Below are 27,299 nucleotides of genomic sequence, written 5' to 3'. Positions count from 1 at the left end.
GTAAATGGAGCTGATAAAATGGACAGTGAGTGTAGAAACAAGGAGGTGGTTTTAATGTTATGGCTGATCAGTGTATACTGCCTTTAACACAATGGCATTTTATTAGACATCCAGGCTTATTTCAGTTTGACTAAAATTACAATGTTTTACTTGAATTTAGGCATAGGGCAGTCTGGTGGCTCAGTGGGTAGCACTGTTGGATCACAGCAAGAAGGTCCTGGGTTTGATCCCCAGGTCCTTTCTGTGTGGAGTTTGCATGTTCTCCCTGTGTCTGTGTGGGTTTCCTCCCACAGTCTAAAGATATGCAGGTGAGGTGAATTGGAGATACAAAATTGTCCGTGACTGTGTTTGACATTAAACTTGTGAACTGATCAATCTTGTGTAATGAGTAACTACCATCCGTTTCTGTCATTAATGTAATCAAAGTGTGTAAAACATGACGTTAAAATCCTAATAAATAAATAATTTAGGCAATTTCATTGTAATCTAAATTGCTTCTTGCCATCATTTTGCTCTGCAGGCAATTTTCAGAGGCTTTAGAGGATCTCAGGGAAGCCATGAAGCTGTGTCCCAACAATCGTGAGATTGTACGTCTCTTGCAGCGTGTGGAGGAAGAATGCAGAAAAGTTACCCAGACAGACGAAACAGAACTTGAGCCTCCACCATCCCCACCCCCATCCCCTTTACCTGTGGAAGAGAAAGAGCCACCTCATCATACTCCACCCCCTGAACCACGTCTAGATGACATGGAGCCTGTGCAAGACCTCTTTGAGGATGATGACTTTCTGGAACAGGAGCTAGAGGGCATTCCTGTTGGCCTTGCTCCTGATTGCATCAACCCATCTAGTCTGCAACTGATCCACAGCCCACCCCTTTCTCCCATTCCTTTATCAGGAGGACAGACCTTTGAATTCCACTCAAGCCCCACTACCTTATCATCTCCAACTCACCAGGGCTACCAGTCCACCTCGCCTTGTGTCTCTCCCACACAGCAAAACTCTCATTACCGACACAGTCCTCCACACACTTCTCCTGCACACCAAGCTTCTTTCCGCTTCAGTCCTCCTTCTATGGGCAGTGGGGGTCAGGGAATAGACTACCAGAGCCCCCCTTCCTCCCCACTTCATCGTGCAGGACCATACAGAGCCAGTCCCCCCTTGGAGAATGTGTGTCTCTATCGTTCCCAGTCGGGATCCCCCGTTCGCTACCAGCAGGATCCTTTGCCCAGTCGCCCCAAATCGCCTCTGTCCAAGATCAGCAGTCAGCGCTCTTTCCAGCTTCAGTCACAGCCATCTCAGTGTACCCAGTCCTCCCAGCACCACCAGGTCCAGGGTATTCGACTGCAGCCCTCCGTGGCTCAGATTGTACGCACAAATCAACCTGGGGGTGGCATCTATGGACAGGTGGCTCACCCACTCAGCAGCAGGTACCAAGGCAGCTCAATGGATATAGATAGGGAAAGAGAGCGGGAGTCCAGGCTGGTATACCAGCCATCATTGGATGGAAGATCCATGTCTCAGGTGCAGTCTAGCCTAAGTGTGGGGGCTCTGTGCCAGCACAGAGGACGAAGTGGACCTGGAAATGTTCTCGAATCTGGCATGGGAAAAGATGAAGTGCCCCAGCGTCCTGTCTCAGCCTACCGCTCTGCAACAGGAGTTCCAGGAGCAATGCGCTTCAGCCAGACACCTCAGATCAGCCGCAGCCAGTCAGCAGCATACTACCCTGTCTCAAAGCATGAGCTGGAGAGGGCCACAGCAGCATCCTCCATGTCCCCATGTCAGCTAGGCTCTCCTGATATTTCACACCTTGTGCGTCGGCCTATCAGTGCCAACACAGGTGATCTAAAGCAGCACATGTCCACCCCTAGACCCCTTATTCATTCTCAAAGTGTATGCCTGCGATTCTCCCCCTCCAGCAGCAACATTTCCTCAGGCTCTAGTTCTAATCTACCTTCTAGCTTTAGGCCTTCATCCTCCATAGCCCAAATGGAAATCCCACTACAGGTGGCATATGACCGAGGCTTTGACGAGCCAGCATCACTCTCACCATCGCAGAGCGGGTTGTACCCCAGTGAGCCAGCCCGTTCTCGCACCACTCCTTTCATGGGTGTCATTGACAAGACAGCACGGACTCAGCAGCAGTACCTGCATCAGCCTTCCCGCGCCTGGCCAGTCACATCCCTTGACAATGTCATCACCAGCCCTACATCACCTGGAAACCTGATTCACCAGGCATCCACGGCCTCCTCCTATAGCCCACCCACGTCTTTAGGCAATATTGCCTACTACAACAAGACTAACAATGCTCAGAATGGGCACTTGCTGGATGATGAGTACTATGCCCAGCCACAGCCCTCATCCCTGGGCAAATTGGCAAATGGAGGTGCCCATGATAGGGACCTAGTGGAGCGGGTTAGTCAGGTTCCCACATACCAAGATGTTAAAGTGGCACGGACAATGCCTGTGGCACAGGCCTACCAGGAGAACATGTATCGCCAGCTCTCTCGTGATTCCAGACAAGGCCCAACCTCGCCCATCAAACCAAAGAGACCTTTTGTGGAGTCCAATGTGTAACAAGGCCAGCTAGATGTAAAGGGTGTGTGATGAGGAATAACAGTGTATTTGTGTGTGCTAGTGGAACAAAATATTAAAAATAATTACAAAGTCACCTCAGTCATAACTTAAAACTCCAAACTTCGGAGGATAATGTTGACACGTTGCAGCTTTCTGAAAGAAATGGTTGATTTTGTGATCTGTGCCTGCTTCTGGTATAGTTAGAACATAGTTTTACAGCTAGAGCAAAAGATTTGAAGACACTGGAAGATGAGGACGGTATGTGAATGTTCTTTCCAGCGCTGCACATTTTGTGAAAGCACATTTCTGAACCTAACCTAAACTGAAGCAACAAACTTGCACATCCTATTGAGGAACAGTGTTTTTCTTGCAGTTGACAACCCAAATGACTGTAATTGAGCTGTACGAACAAATAAGACTGCTTGAATTAGGCTTCTTGGGAATCTACATCGTCAACACATTTTTTTTATTCCAAACCGGACTGCTAGGCCTTCCAGAGTATATAATGAATGTTAGAAGATTTTTAGTTTTAAAAAATCACAAAAAAATAAAGATGTAGATGCAGAAGGAAACACAAATATTTTTAACTGAACTTAAGGACTTTAAAGCCTAACAAAGAAAACCATCTAAAAGTATAGTTGGAAATACAGCAGAGAAGAAAATTAACATCTGGAATAGAAGTGGTCAGTCATAATATTACCTTTTGTTATGAAAAATCTGACATAATACTGAAAAAGTAATTCATTTTCTGTGAAAGGTTGTACATGCCCTGCTTCACACAGAACATGTTTCAGGGATGTTGAATAAGAAAGAGACTGTAGTAATAGTTCTTTTTTTAAACAGTCAAAACAGTAACAGTATTATTCTAATATTTAAAATACATTAGTATATTAAGCTATTTTGCCATAGTATACTTGTTTTAACCTTGAACTTTATGGCGATTTTTATTTATTTATTTATTTTATTTTTTTGCTGCACTGTCTGCCCGTGAAGAAAAATAGCACTTTATTGATTTTATTCTGATGATAGTATATAATTTATAAGGTTTGAGAGATGGCTTGGTTTGTCAAAAATAACTAAGAAATAAATGAATACTGAAAGATTATTTGTCAATTAGTTGTTCTACCAGAAAATTCAAATAGCAGTCATTCTATTTTTTGTTGTAACAAAGCTAATTTATAAGCTAGGAAATCTTTAAAAAAGCATATATGTTTTTAAAAAGCTATTGAAACATGTACATAATAGCCTTTATAGAGCGCATTGTATGTGCTGTACATATCGGCTGAATGTGTTTTATGCATACCCATAATTATTTCTATATATTTAATTAAACACAGTTTCTGAATTATGGCCAAAACAACAAATGGTTAACAATACAGTATATGTGGAGAGAAATAGTTAAAGCCGACTGCAAGTTTCAGAGGTATTCAGGGTTCAGTAGCGTCCTGAAATACTCCTGAAAAGTAACACTTAGGGGAAGTAATGTATTTTATTATATGAGATCATATGTTCTTTTAGTAAAGACTTGAAAAAAGTCATTTGTGGTGAAATGCAATACAGCCAATGTGCAGTGTTCAAACTGTGTCTTTGGTTAGATGTTCTCAATAATGGACTTTAAAAAGCTGCTGTCTTGAGAACCTCGGTTACCTTTTACCCCTTCTCATTTAGGACTAAATGAAAAGGGACACGGAGGACTTTTAAAACGTCTATCTGTAAAAGAAATTAATAGCTGTTTCAGTGTAGAATATTTGCTGTAAATATGGATGCATGTTTTATTCTTAGCCACCTGTGAGCTAATGTGTGCAGTGTACCTTATGTTTACTTGAAAGTATGAATGAACTTGGTGCCCAAATAATTCATTCCACCCGCTTATTTTTAAGTGTTAATTAGGAAACATACTACTGACCTTCAAAAGGGTTAACTGTTTTTTATTTGTTTGCATTTGAGTTCATTTAACGTACTTGCTTGCTAAGCTAACTTCTGTTGTCCGTAAATGTGAGCTTTCAGAGCGCTGTGAAAAGTTTAATGACTACAATAAACCAGAATGTGTTCTTATCATGCTGGAATCTGTGATCTATTAAATCAGTGGTTCTCACACTATGGTGGTACGCAGTGTCCCTCTGGTGGTATTCAAGGGGATCTACTGAAAATTAAAGAAAATCAAAGAATGAGATGACATTATTTAAACTTTAAGAGGTAGCTAAATGAATAAGCTGAAGTAACTAAAATGATACAAACTACAAGCTACAAACAGGAACATTAGAACAAGATAAGGACGACAATATGTCCAGCTCAGTAGAAACGGAGGTGAAAAACAGCAACGATGAACTCAACACAAGCATTTCCAATTAAGAATTTGCCTTCTTAGCAGACTGTGCATTATTGCATATTATTTTACATTACAGCTGAACAGGGTAGCCGTATATGGTATTAAGTTTAGATTTGTATTGAACAGTCTTCAGACAAAAGCTTCAGAATTACTTAAATGAACCTTGAGGTAACTTACTTTCTCTACAGCATAACATTTTCTCTAATGCATAACATTGCACCTTTTATGCTTGTTAACAAGCTTGATTCACAACCAATCTGATGGTAGATGCATGTACCTTGACAGCAACTGTGGCAAGAGCTACCTGTAGGTCCCATGATGACATTATGACATTTTAAATCCTCTCCCAGATTTCTGAATCCCTTCTTTCTGAAGGCCTCAGAGAGCTCTTTAGATCTCACCATGGTGATAACACTCACTTCAACAATCAAGAGCAAACCAAACTAATGTCTGAGGTTTAAATAAAACTCCAGTGTCCTCTAACAATGGTCTAATCATTGCAGCTGATGTGGTGCATCTCATTCTAATTTTAGACATTTTAAGTAGTAATAAATGTGGGGTTGTCCTAACTTTTTCCTCACAATGAATTTCCATTTTTGTTCATAACATTTTACAACTTGTGTTTAAAAGTAATTTTTTAACATTTTTGTTGTTTAGTTATATAAGCTCCATCTCTCAGTACTGTTCAAATGAAGCTTAAATGTTCATATATTTAAATTTGTTCAAAAAGACAAAGGTTTTCATATGACTGTATCTTTGAACCAACATGCTTCGTCTCCCAACTGTATGCTAGTTTGCACCAAAGACAAGAAGACAAAAAACTGGTGTGAAAATGCATTTATTAATGTAATTGTTCATTTCGTTGACATACTTTTTTAAAAATTCTTTTGTATCCAAAAATAGTCGTTTTTAATTCCCTGTAAAACATGCAGTTAGCACTAACTTTACTCTATACTCAATGTTCCCCATCGTTTTGCCGGCATCCACTGACATGGCCAACTGTGGTTAGTTGTGAACGCCCAGTTAGATCCGTGGCACAGCTGAGATTCAAATTCAAATGCATGGTAAATACATCTCTGCTTCACACCTCTTACCTCTTCAGCTAATGAGTAATCACGAATCAAAGAGAACACAGGATGTTCTGGAGAAACACTATTCATAGTAGTCCAAGTAGTGCAGGCATTAAATTCTAAATTTGTTTATACACTGATCAGCCATAACATTAAAACCACCTCCTTGTTTCTACACTCACTGTCCATTTTATCAGCTCCACTTACCACTTCGACAATTAGAAGAAGTTCTACAATTACTGACTGTAGTCCATCTATATCTCTACATATCTTTTTAGCCTGCTTTCACCGTTCTTTAATGGTCAGGACCCCCACAGGACCACCACAGAGCAGGTACTATTTAGGTGGTGGATCATTCTCAGCACTGCAATGACACTGACATGGTGGTGGTGTGTTAGTGTGTGTTGTGCTGGTATGAGTGGATCAGACACAGCAGCGCTGATGGACTTTTTAAATACCGTGTCCACCCTATTAGACAATCTACCTAAATGGTTCACCTTGTAGATGTAAAGTCAGAGACGATCGCTCATCTATTGCTTCTGTTTGAGTTGGTCACAGGACGCTGCCTACAGGGTGCTGTTGGCTGGATATATTTGTTTGGTGGACTATTCTCAGTCCAGCAGTGACAGTGATGTGTTTAAAAACTCCATCAGTACTGCTGTGTCTGATCCACTCATACCAGCACAACACACACTAACACACCACCACCATGTCAGTGTCACTGCAGTGCTGAGAATGATCCACCACCCAAATAATACCTGCTCTGTAGTGGTCCTGGGAGAGCCCTGACCATTGAAGAACAGCTTAAAAGGGGGCTAACAAATCATGCGGAGAAACAGATGGTCAGTAATTGTATAACTACAAAGTGCTGTAAGTGAAGCCGATAAAATGGACAATGTGTGTAGACACAAGGAGGTGGTTTTAATGTTATGACTGATCGGTGATACACTTTAAACATACACTATATGACCAAAACTATTCGGACACCTGACTGTGAGCTTGTTGGACATTCTAATTCAAAAACATATGGCATTTAAATAGAGTGATCTCTATGTGAACTTTCCAACGATATATGGGTCAAAGACGAGACGTAACTTTTTAGTGTCCCCACTTGATAAATAATATACAATTATATTAATATAAGTGGATATACCTTCAATCTACTCCATTTGTACATCTTTACTGAAACCTAAAGTAATTTTTACGGAAAATGTATGATTTTTGAAAAAATAACCCTTGAAACCCCCAAAATGTCATTCAGTGCAACGGTCCCCCTACCTCTTTAAGTAATAAAACATTAAGAAAAAACTAATTAATCTTAAGTAAAACCTAAAATTTACTGCTTTGGCATAATTGTACAAATGTCATGTGTGACTTATTAAATAATATTCAATCAGATATGTTTTTTAATATTAATAATATTCAGGATACTTTCAGTCCCGATTTTCCCAATCTTCAGTTGTCATTCAGTACAACGTTAATAAAAAGCCTTATTTTAATATGCAATCAAGCTACTGCAGTCATGTGACCAATTATAACAACAAAAGAAGACTCCTGGGGACCCTTCAGCACACACACAAGGTCAATGCATTTTAACATTATTTGATAAAAATGTCTTTTTACTGACACAGTACATTAAAGAACAAAACTGAGTGTCATTCAGTACAACACAGAAAACGTAATATTACGGTTAATCTTGTAAACAAATAAGGTTATTAACATTTAAATGTGAATATGTGTAGAAATGTCTTTGAGCTAAGGTCAATGTTAGCTTTTGCTAACCACTGGGATAACTGTAAAATGTGCTAAAGTAAAATTTCTGTCATTCAGTACAACAGTCATTCAGTGCAACAGAATTTCGCTGTTGCACTAAATTGACAATGACATTGTTATACTGACTTTATAATGTTTTAAAATTATTTTTAAATATTAAAACCACTTTTTTCCATTCTAGTCTTCCTTAATAAGAGCAGTAATTACAATGAATATTAATAATTGTTTTTGATGAAGTGGTCCCTGAGATTTTGTTATTGTCAAGTACGATGACCTGCCATTCGTTGGGCAGGTACTGCTGTCTGTAGGAGATGAGGTGCAAGTTAGCTGCATGCTACAAAATTGAAACAGAAATTCCTTTGTGTGGCCAAATCCACCTGATGAAATTTACTACCTTAAGTCTGATGTCAAAATCATAATCGCAGAACCAAAGCCATGTACAGCAAGAACCTCAAGGTTAACAACAAAAGACTGGAAAACATTTGTTCAGTTTATGAAATAAAATGCGACTTCAAATGGTTTTCACGGCTGAATGAATTTAGATTTACTGCAGCAACTTTTTCACGTGTTATGACACAAATTTCACACTTCCACACTGTTCTGGTGCCTTACAAGTTGTTATGATGGCTTCATTAGCTATGTTTTTCATTGCCTTACTTTTTTCATGATGTAGTAATATTATAACACATACTTGCCACTGATGTGGCATATTTTCATTCTACTACTGCTACTTTAAACAATGAAGAACTTAAAAACAAATTAAGTCATGAATATTCTGATGTAACAGGATAATTTGGAGTATGTCATTCAGTGCAACATAAAATCATCATACAGTGCAACAAAAACATTTGCTTAAAATAACTGTAATAAGTAATTATTATTATTTTTTTTTATGTGAATGCAAGAGAATCCAGGCCTGCTTCATAGAAAACAGAGTTTGATTAGGTTTCAAATAGAATAGAATGTGTAGCAAAAACATCTTCTATACAAATAAACAAAATCCCAAGACGCATTAGAGTACAAACAATGCACAGAAAATTAAAAACAGAGTAAGTACAGTTTCTTCTGAGGTTTTAAATCTTTTGTAAGAGATATACTAAACTTATAAATTTGAAATGGCTAAGATTGTTCCTTGTGTGTGTATTTTGTCATAAATTAGTCGTTGCACTGAATGACATTTTTGTGCCCTTGTTGTGTGTCAACAACACTAAAATTATCAAATAAGCAAAATGCTGAGAAAAAAAAAAACATATTTACATAGGTGACACATTTGTGCACAATATTAAATGAAAAAATTATACAATTTAACCATTTTATTTTTTTGGTACTTGGAACACCCTATTCGTCATTCACCCATATGTGTCAGTCAAAAGAGCATTTTTATGACTGGAAACTGTTGATGTTCCAGTTCATTCCAAAGCTGTTCAGTGGGAAAAGCCAAGCTTTTCTTCAAGTCTTTATAGACTTTGTTTTGTGCCCAGGGTTACAGACATGCCAGAACAGGAAAGGGCCACACATATTCTCTAGTGTAAGCCATATAATATACATGAATTCCTTGGACCTCAGTAACTGAACCATTATTTGGAGAGTAGGTTGTAGCCATTAGCATATAAATAAAATTAAATATACCAAGCCTAAAAGCAATACAGAACATCCTCAAATGCAATGTCTTAAGCCACAAAGATAAATGTATTCATTTTTTAAAATTATTTTTCAGTTACCAGAAATCAATGTACTGCTTGATTGTATGCTGACAGTAAAGTAGCACACAACTTTGTAGCCCATTGCTTTGGATATTTTGTCTCTCCTCTGTATCCCCCTTATCAGCTGAAAGGAACTACTATGGGACTCCCTTAGATCATGTTTGGGGGTAGACCATTGTTAGCACTGTCACTGACACTAACTGTTGTTGGGAATTTTTAATAATGTTTACACTTTATTAGGAACATACATATGCTGCATTTATAGTAGTTGTACAGTTAAAGACAAGAGCTATTTTCTTTTATAATGCATGTGTATCACCGACATCTTCCTCTAATTTGTTATCATTTTATATTTTTAGTTGGGGTGCTATTCTCCACCCAGCATTGACACAGATGTGTTTAAAACTCCCAACGCTGTTGCACCTAATACATTTATTACCATAGTAGTGTGTTGTGTTTTTGTATATCGTTGCAGCACTGAGAATAGTCCACTATTCAAACATCATCGAGGTCCGTGAGGGTCCTTTCAATTGACCAAGTGTACAGTGCAACAAATGGGCTATAGTCAGTGGCTGAGTTCCTCTTATATAAAACATTCAATTAATGTACAACCCCAAATCAGAAAAAGTGGGGACAGTATGGAAAATGTAAATAATAAAAAACACAGAGTTTCTTACATTTACTTTGACTTTTGTTTGATTGCAGACAGGATGAACCTGAGATATTTCATGTTTTGTCTGGTCAACCTCATTTAATTTATTAATAAACATCCATTCCTGCATTTCAGGCCTGCAACACATTCCAAAAAAGTTGGGACAGTAAAGCATTTACAACTTTGTAATGTTGCCATTCCTTTTCACCACAGTGGACCATGATACCAAGTGATTTAGTGTTTCAGCTTTTATTTTGTCCCGTTCTTCCTGCAAACACGTCTTGAGATGTGCAACAGTACGGGGTCGTCGTTGTTGCATTTTTCGTTTTAAAACTCTCCACACATTCTCTATTGGGGACAGGTCAGGACTGCAGGCAGGCCAGTCCAGTACCCGTACCCTCTTCCTCCGCAGACATGCCTTTGTAACGTGTGCAGCAAGTGGTTTTGCACTGTCTTGTTGAAAAATGCATGGGCATCCAAAAAAGACCTGGAATGCTGATTCATCTGACCACAATACACGTTACCACTGTGTGATGGTCCATCCTAAATGCCTCAGAGCCCAGAGAAGTCGACACCGCTCCGGGACATGTTTAACATAAAGCTTATTTTCTGCACAGTAAAGTTTTAAGTGGCATTTGTGCATGTAACTCTGTATTGTAGTGATTGACAAAGGTTTGCCAAAGTAATCCCTCACCCATGTGGTTTTATCAGCTATTGTTGAGTGGCGGTTCTTGATGCAGCGCCGTCTGAGAGATTAAAGATCACAGGCTTTTAGCTTGCGCCCTTGGCCTTTACGCACTGAAATGCCTCCAGATTCCTTGAATCGTTTAATGATATTATGCACTGTAGAGAGAAATATGCAAATCCCTTCCAATCTTTCTTTGAGGTACATCGTTTTTAAACATTTCAATCATTTTCTCACGCATTTGTTGATAAACTGGAGATCCTCTGATCATCTTTGCTTATCAAAGACTCAGCCTTTCCTGGATGCTGCTTTTGAACCACATCATGATTACAATCACCTGTTGACATCACCTGTTTGGAATCACATCATTATTTCATTTTTTCACCTCATTACTAGCCCTAAGTTGCCCCTGTCCCAACTTTTTCTGGAATGTGTTGCAGGCCTGAAATGCAGGAATGGAGGTATATTAACAGATGAAATGAAGTTGAGCAGACAAAACATGAAATATCTTGGGTTCAAACTGTCTGCAATCAAATAAAAGCATTTTCCATACTGTCCCAACTTTTTCTGATTTGGGGTTGTACTTACAACTCAAGACTCACCGTCAGACTCACTAGAATGCAAACAATGTAAACATCATTAGACATAAGAGGAGTATAAACATTTTAATGCAAACTAAAGAATGTGAAGTTACAATAAGAAGAGGCCCTTATCATATGTTCTCCTAAAATTAATGACTTAGTCAATCATGTCATTAGTGCGGCAATCAATTATGTTTTATGTAGAATATTGAGTCTATGCAGTGTTTAAAGGTCTTGTCATTTTACCACCTTAGTCCCTCTTGGGTTTGGCTGTGAAGAGCTGAACAAAACCAGGTATAAGCACCATCACTACCAGAGGCACAATAGTATATCTGAGAAAGAAAAGTGAGTAAAAGAGCAATGAAGGAGTGGTGGGAAGAGGAAATCTGTTCACGTGGTATAAGGTTAAAGAGGAAAGTGCCAGACAGAGGCTCTTCGGTCCCCAGGAAAGTGCCCATCCCTCTGGCTTCCAAAATTGGACGAGCCCCAGGCCAAACAGGGCTCCAGCATCGCGACTAAGAGAAGAGAAAGGAGCCGTGTCCATGCAAACCCACTCAGGCTTAGAACACCATCTTTTAGCCAATGTGATAGACCTGGAGAATATTGAAAAGAGGGGAGGAAAATAATTAAATGTCTATACTGAACTCTATACTGAATTAATTAAGCATAATAATAAGCTGACTTAATTTTAAAAAAAATCCAAGCACCATGTGTGCAATCATTCAATATTAAAACAAAAGCTAACAGCTAAAACAGATTTCCTTATAGGAGCTTTGGAAAGAAGACCCCTGTGGACTGCTGGAGAAAAAGGGCATTCTAAAGATTAGCAGAATGTTCATTACATTTCACAACTTGTTTAAAAGTCATTTTTTAGATTTTATTTGTTTAATGATATAAGCTCCATCTCCCAATACTGTTCAAATGAAGCTCAAATGTTCATATGTTTAAATATGTTCAAAAAGACAAAGGTTCTCATGGGGTGTCCTAACTTTTTCATATGACTGTATATAAGTTATTAATTTTTTTCATGTTCTCTTTATGTTGTCTTACATTTTGTATTAGAATCTGAAACCAATTAGTAGATAAATTTGATTTTAAAACTTTGATAAAAAAAAAAAATTGCAGCCCTCTTTCAAACAGACAGATTTTTAGTACTAGAGAGGTATAGCAGCCAACATTTATTTAACATGTATTAAAAACAATGCAAGACTTACCAGGAAAGATTAATGCCAACTTTCTCCAATCCTGCATGCATGATTAAAGCTCCTAAAAGCATAGCCATGCTGGAACACAGAAGAAAAAACTGAGGGCAACGTTCTGGCAACTTGCGGTTTAGGAACACTCCAAGTGTTACCCCTGGTGAAACATAGTAATAAAACAATTAGAGAGTGTGTTATTATGTTGTTTACAATTTCTGGACTGTATTAGAACTGCCATTAAAAAACAGTAGTAAGTTTAAACCCAAGAGTCAACAATCTTCTTTCAGTTCACGAAATCAGCAGTTAAAATCTGATGTACTTTCAAATTGCCAAGGTACAAAACACAAACAAGAATAGTCACTGTGTTATAAATAATTTTCTGCTATTTTTGATTTTCTAATAAAACAACATAGATGTTATTTTTATTCAGTCCTAAAGTAGTGAATTCATTCTACAAAACATAGGTTTTTCTTACTATGGGCTTTAGGGAAAGGTCCATCACTTTACAGAACAGAATCCCAAAACTTCTATGGCTTATTTATATGGTTTAAACATATTAGAGCTGACTTCTCTTGTGCTTTTGGCTCTGTAGAGATGTACAAGTTCAGACATAGAGACCTTCTGCGTTGAAGTATGCACCTGAAGTATGAAGCTGTTTAGTATTAGTTGAGTCTAAATGCATGTTAAACTTTGCATGTATATCTCTGTGTAATGTTATTTTAAAAATGAGATTTTGCATCATGCCCCAGTGTAAAGGCAAAACCCAGTTTAGCACTGTATGATTACACTAATGTGTAGGGAAATGCTTTAATATACTATACACCTATCATGCATAACATTATGACCACCTCCTTGTTTCTGCACTCACTGTGCAGCTCCACTTACTGGAGCTATTTTTTATCAGCTCCACTTACTATTTGGAAGCACTTTGTAGTTATACAATTACTGACTGTAGTCCATCTGCTTCTCTGCATGCTTTGTTAGCCCCCTTTCATGCTGTTCTTCAATGGTCAGAACTCTCACAGGACCACTACAGAGCAGGTATTATTTAGGTGATGGATCATTCTCAGCACTACAGTGACACTGACATGGTGGTGGTGTGTTAGTGTGTGTTGTACTGGTATGAAGATCAGACACAACAGCGCTGATGGAGTTTTTAAACACCTCACTGTCCCTGCTGGACTGAGAATAGTCCACCAACCAAAAATATATTCAGTCAACAGCACCCCGTGGGCAGCGTCCTGTGACCACTGATGAAGTTCTACAAGATGACCAACTCAAACAGCAGCAATAGATGAGCGATCATCTCTGACTTTACATCTAGAAGGTGGACCAACTAGGTAGGAGTGTTCAATAGAGTGGACATGGTATTTAAAAACTCCAGCAGCGCTGCTGTGTCTGATCAGTGTCACTGCATTGCTGAGAATCATCCACCACCTAAATAATACCTGCTCTGTGGTGGTCCTGACCATTAAAGAACAGGGTGAAAGCAGGCTAAAAAGCATGTAGAGAAATAGATGGACTACAGTCAGTAATTGTAGAACTGAAAGTGCTTCTATATGGTAAGTGGAGCTGATAAACTGGACAGTGAGTGTATAAACAAGGAGGTGGTTTTAATGTTATGGCTGATCAGTGTATAATATTATATACTATTTTTAGATTATATATATAAATCCAGGTCATTTAATGGATTCACAAATTTCTTTAAGTATTTGTTTGCTGTAAAGCCATAGAATGTTGATTATCCATATGAATAAATAACAAATTTATCAGCAAATTTAAATATAGTACGTCCAGACAAATGAAGTAGGAGTAGTGCCTAGTAAGTGCCAAACAAAATAATAGAAATCTATTGTCACAATATGTAAAAAGCAAACTGGAATTGATAAAAATCTTAGATGAGTGAACGTGTAAACACTGACCTGCCAGAAGCCCAGAAATGATCTGGTGAGGAAAGTGAGCCAAGATGAAGATCCGTGATAGGCCGACTGCTCCCAACAGCAAAGCGTAGAATAAGTACGGTATTGCAAAAAGTATCTTACTGTGTGAGATATGTATGTTAGAGACATAGAGAGAGATTAATGTTAAATTCTCCAGATCCACATTACAGCATTTCATTGTGATTTAGAACAAACTTAAAGAATTAACAGTAACAGGGCTGCAGCAATGAATCAACAAAACTGATTATAATCGGTTATAAAAGCCGCCGGCAATGTCATTATCAATCAGCTGATCTATTGTTTATTACATATTTACACAGCTAAATATGGAACCACTGATAAACTGTCGTGGTCATGCTAGTTCACTTCTAGTTTGTAATTCAATGCAGTAAATAAGGTGCATCTTTTATTGGTTCTCCACACTGTCATGTAATAAATAAAGTCTTCACAGCTATTAGTGACCGTGCAAACACAGTAAGTGGCAAATAAACCTATCTATTTACAATAGTGCAGGCCACTACAATAGGCTAAAAGGGCAGTTGTAGCTTAGTGGTTAAGATATTGGACTAGTAATTAAAAAGTTGCTGGTTCAAGCCCCACCACTGCCAGGTTGTCACTGTTGGGCCCTTGAGCAAGGCCCTTAACCCTCAATAGCTCAGACAGTGTCAAAGTACTGTAAGTCGCTTTGGATAAAAGCGTCTGCTAAATGCCAAAAAATGTAATGTAAATGTTATGGCAAAGGTTGTACTATGGTTTAAGTAAATAATTTGTGGCCAACCTAAGTGTGCAGTGGCAGCAAGATGTCTTAGTGATCTATGGTCATTAATGCTTGGTATTGAGTTTAGTTAAAGTTATAAAATGTAATACATGAATAATCTTATCTATATACACTGATCAACCATAACATTAAAACCACCTCCTTGTTTCTACACTCACTGTCCATTTTATCAGCTCCATTTACCATATGGAAGCACTTTGTAGTTCTACAATTACTGACTGTAGTCCATCTGTTTTTCTACATACTTTTTTTTAGCCTGCTTTCACCCTGTTCCTTAATGGTCAGGACCACTACAGAGTAAGTATTATTTGGGTGGTGGATGATTCTCAGCAATGCAGTGACACTGACATGGTGGTGGTGTGTTAGTGTGTGTTGTGCTGGTATAAGTGGATAAGACACAGCAGTGCTGATGGAGTTTTTAAACACCTCACTGTCACTGCTGAACTGAGAATAGTCCACCAACCAAAAACATCCAGCCAAGAGCGCCCCATGGGCAGCGTCCTGTGACCACTGATGAAGGTCTAGAAGATGACCAACTCAAACAGCAGCAATAGATGAGCGATTGTCTCTAACTTTACATCTACAAGGTGGACCAACTAGTTTGGAGTGTCTAATATAGTGAACAGTAAGTAGACACGATATTTAAAAACTCCTGCAGCGCTGCTGTGTCTGATCCACTCATACCAGCACATCACACACTAACACACACTAACACACCACCACCATGTAATTGTAACTGCAGTGCTGAGAATGATCCACCACCTAAATAATACCTGCTCTGTGGTGGTCCTGTGGGGGTCCTGACCATTGAAGAACAGCATGAAAGGGGGCTAACAAAGTATGCAGTGAAACAGATGGACTATAGCCAGTAATTGTAGAACTACAAAGTGCTTCTATATGGTAAGTGGAGCTGATAAAATGGACAGTGAGTGTAGAAAGAAGGAGGTGATTTTAATGTTATGGCTGACCGGTGCAACATTCATTTACTATTTCAGAGCATAATTGTATCTTCAGTATCAAGTAGGTGAATATAATAATTGTATTTTGTATGTCACTGTATGCTCACTGTATACTCACTTACATACACCTATTTGATACACACATAAGTTAATAATTCTGTAAGCCACAATAATGTGTTTCAAATAATCTTTAGATGATTTAGTGAGAGCAGCTGAGAAGATCATTGGCACTTCTCTACCCACCCTTCACGAACTACACAACACCCGCCTTACCCGTAAAGCCCTCTGATTCCACCCACCCACTACACAGCTTCTTCAGTCTGCTCCCATCAGGAAGGAGACTGCAGAGTCTCCGGACAAAGACCAGCCGAGTGAGGGACAGCACCATCCACCAGGCTGTTAGGATCCTCAACTCTCTTCCCGTTCTGCCCCCCTTCTCACGAACCTAACCCCCCCCCCCCCCCCATCAATACCAAAAACTTACATCCATTATCTATTCAATGCACACATCACTTTAAACTATCTACAAAAAATCGAATTTGCACTGCCGTTAAATTGCAGTGGTTTAACACAAAGACCTCTAAATCTGCATTGCCACTTTAAATGCCTACGTTTTTAATATCAGGACCTCTATTTTTCAAATTGTTATATTTACTGCTACATTTGTCAATGTATATATATTTGCGCTTTGGTGTGTTTATTCTATTTTTATATTCTTCTTTTATTCTAGTTTTATTGTTTAATTAATGTTTAGTGTTGCACCATGGGTCCTCTGTATGTCCTGTACATACTGCAGTATTGACAATAAAGCAACTCTGACTTTTGACTTAGTAGTGTGAACACTACCATCCTTTGACTGACCTGCCAGAGCCAGAGTGAAGAAAAGAGGCCAAGGAAGAGGTTACCACCCACCAGACTGCGGCGGTGACCATGGCATGACCAGAGGGGCTACCTGAAAAGCATAAAAAGACACACAAGTCGGTGTCCAGGTCATCATTGTTAAACAGGTTTTGGTTATGCACAATAGGTGGTTGCTGAGCATACTGAAATAAAAAGGTGCTTCAACAAAGTATTAGTTTTTAAGAGTATGCATATTTTTGTAGCCACATTATTGTAATTTTCTTATTTTTCCCCTCTAAATGATTTAATTGTGTCTGAACTGAACAGATTATTAGTTACAGTAAAGGTGAAAATACATCTAAAATAATTTATCTTGGTCTGATTTTTACATTACAAAACCTGGCATTTCAACAGAGGTGTGTAAAGTTTATATATCCACTGCAGACTGAATAATATGAAGAAATATCAGATACGTTTAAAGAAGCTGTTGTGTGTAAAGTTTATATATCCACTGCAGACTGAATAATATAAAGAAATATCAGATACGTATAAAGAAGCTGTTGTGTGTCAGGATTTGTGTGTGTGTGTGAGTAATAACATATACTGTACATACACCAATCAGCCATAAAATTAAAACCACCTCCTTGTTTCTACACTCACTGTCTATTTTATCAGCTCCACTTACCATATAGGAGCACATTGTAGTTCTACAATTACTGACTGTAATCCATCTGTTTCTCTGCATGCTTTGTTAGCCCCCTTTCATGCTGTTCTTTAATGGTCAGGACTCTCCCATGATCACTAAAGAGTAGGTATTATTTGGGTGGTGAATCATTCTCAGCACTGCAGTGACACTGACATGGTGGTGGTGTGTTAGTGTGTGTTGTGCTGGTATGAGTGGATAAGACACAGCAGTGCTGATGGAGTTTTTAAACACATCACTGTCACTGCTGGACTGAGAATAGTCCACCAACCAAAAATATATCCAGCCAACAGCACCCCGTGGGCAGCATCCTATGATCACTAATGGTCTAGAAGATGACCAGATCAAAGAGCAGCAATAGATGAGCGACCGTCCCTGACTTTACATCTACAAGGTGGACCAACTAGCTAGGAGTGTCTAATGAGTGGACAGTGAGTGGACACGGTATTTAAAAACTCCAGCAGCAGAGGTCCTGGGAGAGTCCTGACCATTGAAGAACTACAGTCAATAATTGTAGAACTACAACTACAAAGTGCTCCTATATAGTAAGTGGAGCTGATAAAATGGACAGTGAGTGTAGAAACAATGAGGTGGTTTTAATGTTATGGCTGATCAGTGTATATATGTGAGATTTCGAATCGTGAACCAGTATAAAGGATGAAAGAACTCTACTTATCATGATTTAAGAATTCCACTAAAATTAGGATAATCTTTAAAGATAACAACTGCGTCTCAGTTTCTTTACTAGCATGTTTAGCTAGCTCTTGTAATACACCTGTGAGCTACTGACTTCTTAAAATATATATCTAAAATGCAAACTAGTCTTGATCATGGAGTTAATGTTCATCTTACTGTTCCACATTACTGCCATTTACATTTGTGTGCTTTGATTATTTAATATTTTTTAAAATTTTTATGAAAACGTAATAATTCAATCATTTATCTTATAAGGCATAAGTTAATTCCTAACATCAAAAATGTAATAAGAACACAAAGTAACGTTGACATGCATATGAGAACATTTTACTTGTGTTCTAGAAAGTCTTAACATTTAGATTTTAGAAATAAATGTTATAAAAAAATTTCAATAATACCCCAAATTAGTAAATAAAAAGAAAACAGTCCCCGAAGTGATTTTAGTGCAGTAATACAGACCTATCCAGCTTCACAAATTATTTATCATTATTATTTAGTTGTTTTATGCCGTGCTTACACCATGGTTATATTCATGGCAGGAAGGTAAGATACACTATATTGCCAAAAGTATTCACTCACCCATCCAAATCATTGAATTCAGGTGTTCCAATCACTTCCATGGCCACAGGTGTATAAAACCAAGCACCTAGGCATGCAGACTGCTTCTACAAACATTTGTGAAAGAATGGGTCACTCTTAGGAGCTTGAATTCCAGCATTGTACCATGATAGGATGCCACTTGTGCAACAAGTCCAGTCGTGAAATTTCCTCGCTACTAAATATTCCACAGTCGACTGTCAGTGGTATTATAACAAAGTGGAAGCAATTGGGAACGACAGCAACATAAAATGTCAGCGGATGCTGAGGCGCATAGTGCGCAGAGGTCACCAACTTTCTGCAGAGTCAATCGCTACAGACCTCCAAACTTCATGTGGCCTTCAGATTAGCTCAAGAACAGTGCATAGAGAGCTTCATGGAATGGGTTTCCATGGCCGAGAAGCTGCATCCAAGCCTTACATCACCAAGTGCAATGCAAAGCGTCGGATTCAGTGGTGTAAAGCACGCCGCCACTGGACTCTAGAGCAGTGGAGACGTGTTCTCTGGAGTGACAAATCATGCTTCTCCATCTGGCAATCCGATGGACAAGTCTGGGTTTGGCGGTTGCCAGGAGAACGGTACTTGTCTGACTGCATTATGCCAAATGTAATGTTTGGTGGAGCGGGGATTATGGTGTGGGGTTGTTTTTCAGAAGTTGGGCCCTTAGTTCCAGAGAAAGGAACTCTTAATGCTTCAGCATAACAAGAGATTTTGGACAATTTCATTCTCCCAACTTTGTCGGAACAGTTTGGGGATGGCCCCTTCCTGTTCCACTATGACTGCGCACCAGTGCACAAAGCAAGGTCCATAAAGACATGGATGAGCAAGCTGGGTGTGGAAGAACTTGTCTTGGGATGTCACCCAAGTTCATATGCATAAGAAGGCAGATGAGCGAATACTTTTGGCGATATAGTGCAATTCTCATGTCAGTCTATCATCCTTGTAAAGTGCTGTTTTTATGTTGTTTATCCAGCTTCACATTTAAAAGTAATGTGAAGTATTTTAAAAAGTAATTTAAAAAGTATTTACTGTGGGCAAAACTTTAAACTATATCTAGCTATAAAGTTAGTTACCTAACCTGGTCCTGTTTCACAGGTGGACTGGAACTGCTGGACACTAGCACTGTTTTTCACAAATAAACCCGACTGCCCGATCCACCAGTAGGGTCTCTCCCCAAACAATAACCTATGTTGGAGACAAAATCAGGAGACAAAATCAGGCATAAGCACATGGCAAACACACTATTTAATGATAATTATAATTATCTAAATGCAAATGAAATCAGAAAAAGTTGGGACAGCATGGAAAATACAAATAATGAATAAAACCCTTACATTCTTACATTTACTTTGACTTTTAATTGATTGCAGGATGAACCTGAGATATTTAATGTTTTGTCTGGTCAACTTCATTTCATTTATTAATAAACATCCATTCCTGCATTTCAGGCACACTCCAAAAAAAAAGTTGGGACAGTAAAGCATTTACCACTTTGTAATGTTGTCATTCCTTTTCACCACACTGAAAAGTTTAGTGTTTTAGGTTTTATTTTGTCCCATTCTTCCTGCAAACACGTCTTAAGATGTGCAACAGTACGGGGGCGTAGTTGTCACATTTTTCATTTCAAAATTCTCCACACGTTCTCTATTGGGAACTGATCAGGACTGCAGGCAGGCCAGTCCAGTACCCGTACCCTCTTCTTCCGCAGCCATGCCTTTGCAATGTGTGCAGCATGTGGTTTTGTTGACGTCTTGAAGGCAGCATATGTTGATCAAAGATCTCAAATGTACTTTCTTGCATTAATGCTGCCATTACAGAACTTTAAATGACCTTTGCCAAGGGCACTGACACCGTCCCATACCATGTCAGACCCTGGCTTTTGGACTTGTTGCTGATAACAGTCTGGATGGTCCTTTTTCATCCAATTTTTTCCCCCAAAAAAGACCTGGAATGTTGATTCATTTGATTACAGTACACATTTCCAATGTGTGATGCCTTCAAGATGCCTTCAAGCCCAGAGAAGTCGACACCGCTTCTGGACATGGTTAACATAAGGCTTCTTTTTTGCACAGTAAAGTTTTAAATGGCATTTGTGCATGTAACTCTGTATTGTAGTGATTGACAAAGGTTTGCCAAAGTAATCCCTCACCCATGTGGTTATATCAGCTATTGTTGAGTGGTGGTTCTTGATGCAGTGCTGTCTGGGGGATCACAGATCAAAGGTGTTCAGCTTAAGCTTGCGGCCTTGGCCTTTAAGCACTGAAAGTCCTCCCAATTCCATGAATCGTTTAATGATATTATGCACTGTAGAGAGAGAGAAATATGCAAATAACCCAAACAGTTGGAAGCTCACAATTATCTAGTGTCATTGTCTGCTGCATTATTAAGTAGGGATGTAACGATACACTCTACCCACGACGCGATGCGATTCACGATACTGGGTTCACAATAAGATTTTTCCCGATTTTTTAAACAAAGTTTCCTTTTATTATTTGTCTTAAAAAAAATAAAATAAAATACCGTATTTGTGCTTATCTTTTATTTATCTAAATAATGAATGCCCTTTTATTTTTGAGGTAGGTACAAACTATGCAAAACAATGCTGCAAATTTCCCTTTTTGTGTAAAAAAAACTGAAATAAAATAAATCCCACATTAAATAAATTAATGAATAATGCAAATAAAGAAAGTATCCTAACATAAATAAATTTGGCTGGAAAATTCCGAACCTGGCAACCCTGTAGTGACGTAAACCAGGCGAGGTGCTGTTTAAAGTAAATATCGATTCATTATACAGGTAAACCCATTTAAATCGTTACGCATGTGAATCGTTTTTTAACCGTCTTGTGGTGCATCCTTACATCCCTATTATTAAGACACTGTAACTAAGGAGTTCAGTCCAAAACATGACAAACAGCCCTAGCGAATCAAGTTTGTAGCTGGCAGTACTCATTCAAGGAGGTAGCATTTTCCTAACATTCACTAAAGCCAGCCTAAATATGGCATAAAAAGCAGAATTTGAATAGTGGGAAATAAATAATAGTGCAATAGAGTTTGAAATAATGTTTCATTAGAAAAATTGTGGCTTTTTCTTTTAAAATGTCTCATCTAATTGGCTGGCTATAGGGCCAGCAGCACAATGTATATACCAAATACATGTTCTCTCTCCCTCTTTTTGAACTGCTCTTAAGTTAAAAAAGTTCTCTTTCATTCTTAACTACATCCCTGTATTAAAGGCTCCACAGATAGGAGCAGTTTTTCCTCGTGCATTAGACAGTTGTGTTGGACCTAAATTCCCCTTCCCATTAGTATTTTTCTGTACATTTTGTTTCAATAAAGACCATTACTGCATATTGAACAAAATGAGAGCAAAAAATAAAACGTTCGCAGTGTTATTCAGTAACTTTTACAAAATATGTATCCCCTGAGATACGTTGACATATTATGGGTAGAAATTTGGTCAATGTGTTGTATTTACAATTTAGTTTTAAACAGGAAGACATGTTAATATTCCCTGCAAAATGAGATATTATCATGCACAGATATGTATATTATTAGAGTTTAACCATATATTTTCCTGCAGGGCTTCACAGTTAGCTTGTTTTATGTCCAAAGATAGACGAAAAGAGGAATAAAAGAGGATAAAAGTGATACAGGAAATCCCTGCAAGCTCTTCAGATTCAGAGTCAAGTGCTGAAAATGAGGAAATAATTTTTAGGCAGCAGGGAGAGTCAGTGAGTGAGGGTAGTTCCACTGAGGAGGAAGAGGAGGTGGAGTTGGCTGTTCTCAACAGACAAGATGATGGTCTCTTGCAAGGGAACAAAGGCAGACAATATCCCCAAGACCTGTTGTTGATGTCCTCCATGATCAAATGATGACTTATCAGTTAGTGACAAGAAAAGATGCATGTTGTGCCCAGATGGACAGACAACCATCTCCTGTCAGAAATGTGTTGTTCGTCTGTGCATCGTCACGTCGGGAAAAGCCCACTCAACCGCTTTTAAAAATTACACAAAAAATAAATAGGAAAAGTGATTGTGAGAGTGGGAGACACAGTTACTCATTTGTATGTTCTTTGTCATTTTTGAATCAGTTGTAAAATTGAGTTGGACTGTTATTAGGTTAAATTTTATGTGGTAGCTATTCAGTGATATAAAACTGAAGGTTGCGATGGGCCTAAATCTTGATAAAAATGATAAAACAGTTTAAAACTAGTATGTGCGATGTAAATAACAAGAATGAATCACTTCTTTTATCAAATAAAACATTACAATATTTAATATTTTGACTTTTTCTATACCTTAATAGGGCCGTATCATGGGAGATACAACTCATAAAATGCACAACATATTAAACAAATGTTTGAAATGTTTTACTTAGGTGAAAAGGAGGTAAGCAATAACAATAAATGATTTTTTTACAACTAATCCACTCTTGGCTGTTTAAGGGTTAACTGTATCTAAAGCATTCAAATTAACTAATCAAAACTGAGTATCTTCATTACTAAAGAACAAATGTTTTAAATGTTTACAAAAATGTTTATTTATTTAGATGTCTTTCACTTGATTAGATACACTATATTGCCAAAAGTATTCACTCACCCATCCAAATCATTGAATTCAGGTGTTCCATACACTTTTATGGCCACAGGTGTATAGAACCAAGCACCTAGGCATGCAGACTGCTTCTACAAACATTTGTGAAAGAATGGGTCGCTCTCAGGAGCTCAGTGAATTCCAGCGTGGTACTGTGATAGGATGCCACCATCCAGCTGTAAAATTTCCTCGCTACTAAATATTCCACAGTCAACTGTCAGTGCTATTATAACAAAGTGATCGGGAATGACAGCAACTCAGCCACAAAGTGGTAGGCCACGTAAAATGACAGAGCGGGGTCAGCGGATGCTGAGGTACATAGTGCGCAGGGGAAGCGTGACAAATCACGCTTCTCCGTCTGGCAATCCGATGGACGAGTCTGGGTTTGGCGGTTGCCAGGAGAACGGTACTTGTCTCACTGCATTGTACCAAGTGTAAAGTTTGTTGGGGGGGGGGAGTTTCATTCTCCCAACTTTGTGGGAACAGTTTGGGGATGGCCCCTTCCTGTTCCAACATGACTGCGCACCAGTGCACAAAGCAAGGTCCATAAAGACATGGATGAGTGAGTTTGGTGTGGAAAAACTTGACTGGCCTGCACCTCCTGACCTCAACCCGATAAAACACCTTTGGGATGAATAAGAGCGGAGACTGCGAGTCAGGCCTTCTCATCCAACATCAGTGTCTGACCTCACAAATGCACTTCTGGAAGAATGGTCAAAAATTCCCATAAACACACTCCTTAACCTTGTGGAAAGCCTTCTCAGAAGAATTGAAGCTGTTATAACTGCAAAAGGGTGGGCCGACATCATATTAAACCATATGGATTAAGAATGGGAGTCACTCAAGATTATATATTCGTGTGAAGGCAGGCGAGTGAATACTTTTGGCAATATACAGGTCCTTCTCAAAAAATTAGCATATTGTGATAAAGTTCATTATTTTCCATAATGTAATGATAAAAATTAAACTTTCATATATTTTAGATTCATTGCACACCAACTGAAATATTTCAGGTCTTTTATTTATCTCAAAAAATTAGCATATTTCATCCGACCAATAAAAGAAAAGTGTTTTTAATACAAAAAAAGTCAACCTTCAAATAATTATGTTCAGTTATGCACTCAATACTTGGTCGGGAATCCTTTTGCAGAAATGACTGCTTCAATGCGGCGTGGCATGGAGGCAATCAGCCTGTGGCACTGCTGAGGTGTTATGGAGGCCCAGGATGCTTCGATAGCGGCCTTAAGCTCATCCAGAGTGTTGGGTCTTGTGTCTCTCAACTTTCTCTTCACAATATCCCACAGATTCTCTATGGGGTTCAGGTCAGGAGAGTTGGCAGGCCAATTGAGCACAGTAATACCATGGTCAGTAAACCATTCACCAGTGGTTTTGGCACTGTGAGCAGGTGCCAGGTCGTGCTGAAAAATGAAATCTTCATCTCCATAAAGCTTTTCAGCAGATGGAAGCATGAAGTGCTCCAAAATCTCCTGATAGCTAGCTGCATTGACCCTGCCCTTGATAAAACACAGTGGACCAACACCAGCAGCTGACATGGCACCCCAGACCATCACTGACTGTGGGTACTTGACACTGGACTTCAGGCATTTTGGCATTTCCTTCTCCCCAGTCTTCCTCCAGACTCTGGCACCTTGATTTCCGAAAACAGTACTTTGGACCACTGAGCAACAGTCCAGTGCTGCTTCTCTGTAGCCCAGGTCAGGCGCTTCTGCCGCTGTTTCTGGTTCAAAAGTGGCTTGACCTGGGGAATGCGGCACCTGTAGCCCATTTCCTGCACACGCCTGTGCACGGTGGCTCTGGATGTTTCTACTCCAGACTCAGTCCACTGCTTCCGCAGGTCCCCCAAGGTCTGGAATCGGCCCTTCTTCACAATCTTCCTCAGGGTCCGGTCACCTCTTCTCGTTGTGCAGCGTTTTCTGCCACACTTTTTCCTTCCCACAGACTTCCCACTGAGGTGCCTTGATACAGCACTCTGGGAACAGCCTATTCGTTCAGAAATTTCTTTCTGTGTCTTACCCTCTTGCTTGAGGGTGTCAATGATGGCCTTCTGGACAGCAGTCAGGTCGGCAGTCTTACCCATGATTGCAGTTTTGAGTAATGAACCAGGCTGGGAGTTTTTAAAAGCCTCAGGAATCTTTTGCAGGTGTTTAGAGTTAATTCGTTGATTCAGATGATTAGGTTAATAGCTCGTTTAGAGAACCTTTTCATGATATGCTAATTTTTTGAGATTTTTCTTGAGGTTTTCATGAGCTGTATGCCAAAATCATCAGTATTAAAACAATAAAAGACCTGAAATATTTCAGTTGGTGTGCAATGAATCTAAAATATATGAAAGTTTAATTTTTATCATTACATTATGGAAAATAATGAACTTTATCACAATATGCTAATTTTTTGAGAAGGACCTGTAGTGTATGTTCTATAGGTATGGACTTGACGGTTAACATTAACATTTTTAAAGGACGCAGCGATGTGTTGCAATTTTTTACACTCTAAACAAAGTATAAAAACGATTAAACTCGTTTAGCACCGAAAACACCAAATAAGAAGTAAGCACTTACCATTTAAAAACCAGATTAAGCCATTCCGATATCGCAGCCACCCAGATGATGGCAATGCCGGTTCGTCTGTGTAAGTAGAAAACGGGTGGGAAAACGAGCAGGAAGGCAGCTTTGGGGTCTCCAATGTAAGTAGCAAAAAGCCAAAAAGACTCATAGTTTTTTGTTTTTGACTGAAGAGCCTCAGCAACTCGAATGCCTTGAAAATATAGTGTGTCCATTTTACCTCTAGTGCTACACTTGCTAAAATATCAAACATGTATCAAATGTAACTGATGTGGATTTTTAAAACATAACACTGAAATCATCGCGAGACACTACACATGTAACAGCTGAGTTACAGTCAGTTAAGGTTTATCTGTTTATACGCCTACAGACAAGGTACATTAAAATACCAAAACTGCAAAACCGAAACCATATTTACAAAGTGCACGGGTTAGGAACGACTGCTGCTTCGGAATATTCAGCACCATCAGGAAATCCCATAATGCACTGCAGTAGGGGTTCAAGGGACACAGGGCGATGCGACCCATGAGAGTAGAGAGCTGTCCTATACACTGATCAGCCATAACATTAAAACCACCTCCTAGTTTCTACACTCACTGTCCATTTTATCAGCTCCACTTACCAAATAGGAGCACTTTGTAGTTCTACAATTACTGACTGTAGTCCATCTGTTTCTCTGCATGCTTTGTTAGCCCCCCTTCGTGCTGTTCTTCAATGGTCAGGACTTTCCCAGGCCCACTACAGAGTAAGTATTATTTGGGTCGTGGGTCATTCTCAGCACTGCAGTGACACTGACATGGTGGTGATGTGTAAGTGTGTGTTGTGCTGGTATGAGTGGATAAGACACAGCAATGCTGGACTGAGAATAGTCCACCAACCAAAAGAATCCAGCCCACAGCGCCTCGTAGGCAGCATCCTGTGACCACTGATCATGGTCTAGAAGATGACCAACTCAAACAGCAGCAATAGATGAGCGATCGTCTCTAACTTTACATCTACAAGGTGGACAAACTAGGTAGGAGTGTCTAATAAAGTGGACAGTGAG

The 27,299-nt window shown here is 39.0% G+C and overlaps 2 protein-coding genes across 2 annotated transcripts in view; one reads left to right on the top strand and one right to left on the bottom strand.

Moving 5' to 3' along the window:
- The window catches only part of tanc2b (tetratricopeptide repeat, ankyrin repeat and coiled-coil containing 2b), a 149,422-nt gene extending 146,477 nt beyond the window's left edge, over positions 1 to 2,945 (top strand). Inside the window, exon 27 of the mRNA XM_063002824.1 lies at positions 521 to 2,945. Within this exon, the coding sequence (XP_062858894.1) occupies positions 521 to 2,573 (2,053 nt within the window). The 3' untranslated portion in view covers positions 2,574 to 2,945. The remainder of the gene's footprint in view (positions 1 to 520) is intronic.
- An 8,490-nt stretch (positions 2,946 to 11,435) lies between these two features.
- g6pc3 (glucose-6-phosphatase catalytic subunit 3) lies at positions 11,436 to 26,633 on the bottom strand. Its single transcript, XM_063003594.1, has 6 exons — positions 26,252 to 26,633; positions 20,157 to 20,263; positions 17,104 to 17,194; positions 14,488 to 14,606; positions 12,581 to 12,722; positions 11,436 to 11,959 (listed from the first exon to the last, which is right to left on the bottom strand). The coding sequence occupies exons 1-6, from the start codon at positions 26,467 to 26,469 to the stop codon at positions 11,617 to 11,619; spliced, it is 1,020 nt and encodes a 339-aa protein (XP_062859664.1). The 5' UTR covers positions 26,470 to 26,633; the 3' UTR covers positions 11,436 to 11,616.
- Between the last annotated feature and the right edge of the window lie 666 nt (positions 26,634 to 27,299).

This window comes from Trichomycterus rosablanca, chromosome 10 (genome assembly GCF_030014385.1).
Source record: "Trichomycterus rosablanca isolate fTriRos1 chromosome 10, fTriRos1.hap1, whole genome shotgun sequence".
NCBI classification, from domain to species: domain Eukaryota; kingdom Metazoa; phylum Chordata; class Actinopteri; order Siluriformes; family Trichomycteridae; genus Trichomycterus; species Trichomycterus rosablanca.
The sequence above is the reverse complement of the archived record's forward strand: the minus strand, read 5'-3'. Positions and strand labels throughout refer to the sequence as shown.

Coding starts and splice junctions, on each gene's coding strand:
- g6pc3 (XM_063003594.1), bottom strand. CDS start 26,469: ATGGACACACTATATTTTCAAGGCATTCGAGTTGCTGAGGCTCTTCAG. Junction 17,195..20,156: donor CACCTGTGAAACAGGACCAG/GTTAGGTAACTA, acceptor TATGCTTTTCAG/GTAGCCCCTCTGGTCATGCC. Junction 14,607..17,103: donor CTTCACTCTGGCTCTGGCAG/GTCAGTCAAAGG, acceptor TATCTCACACAG/TAAGATACTTTTTGCAATAC.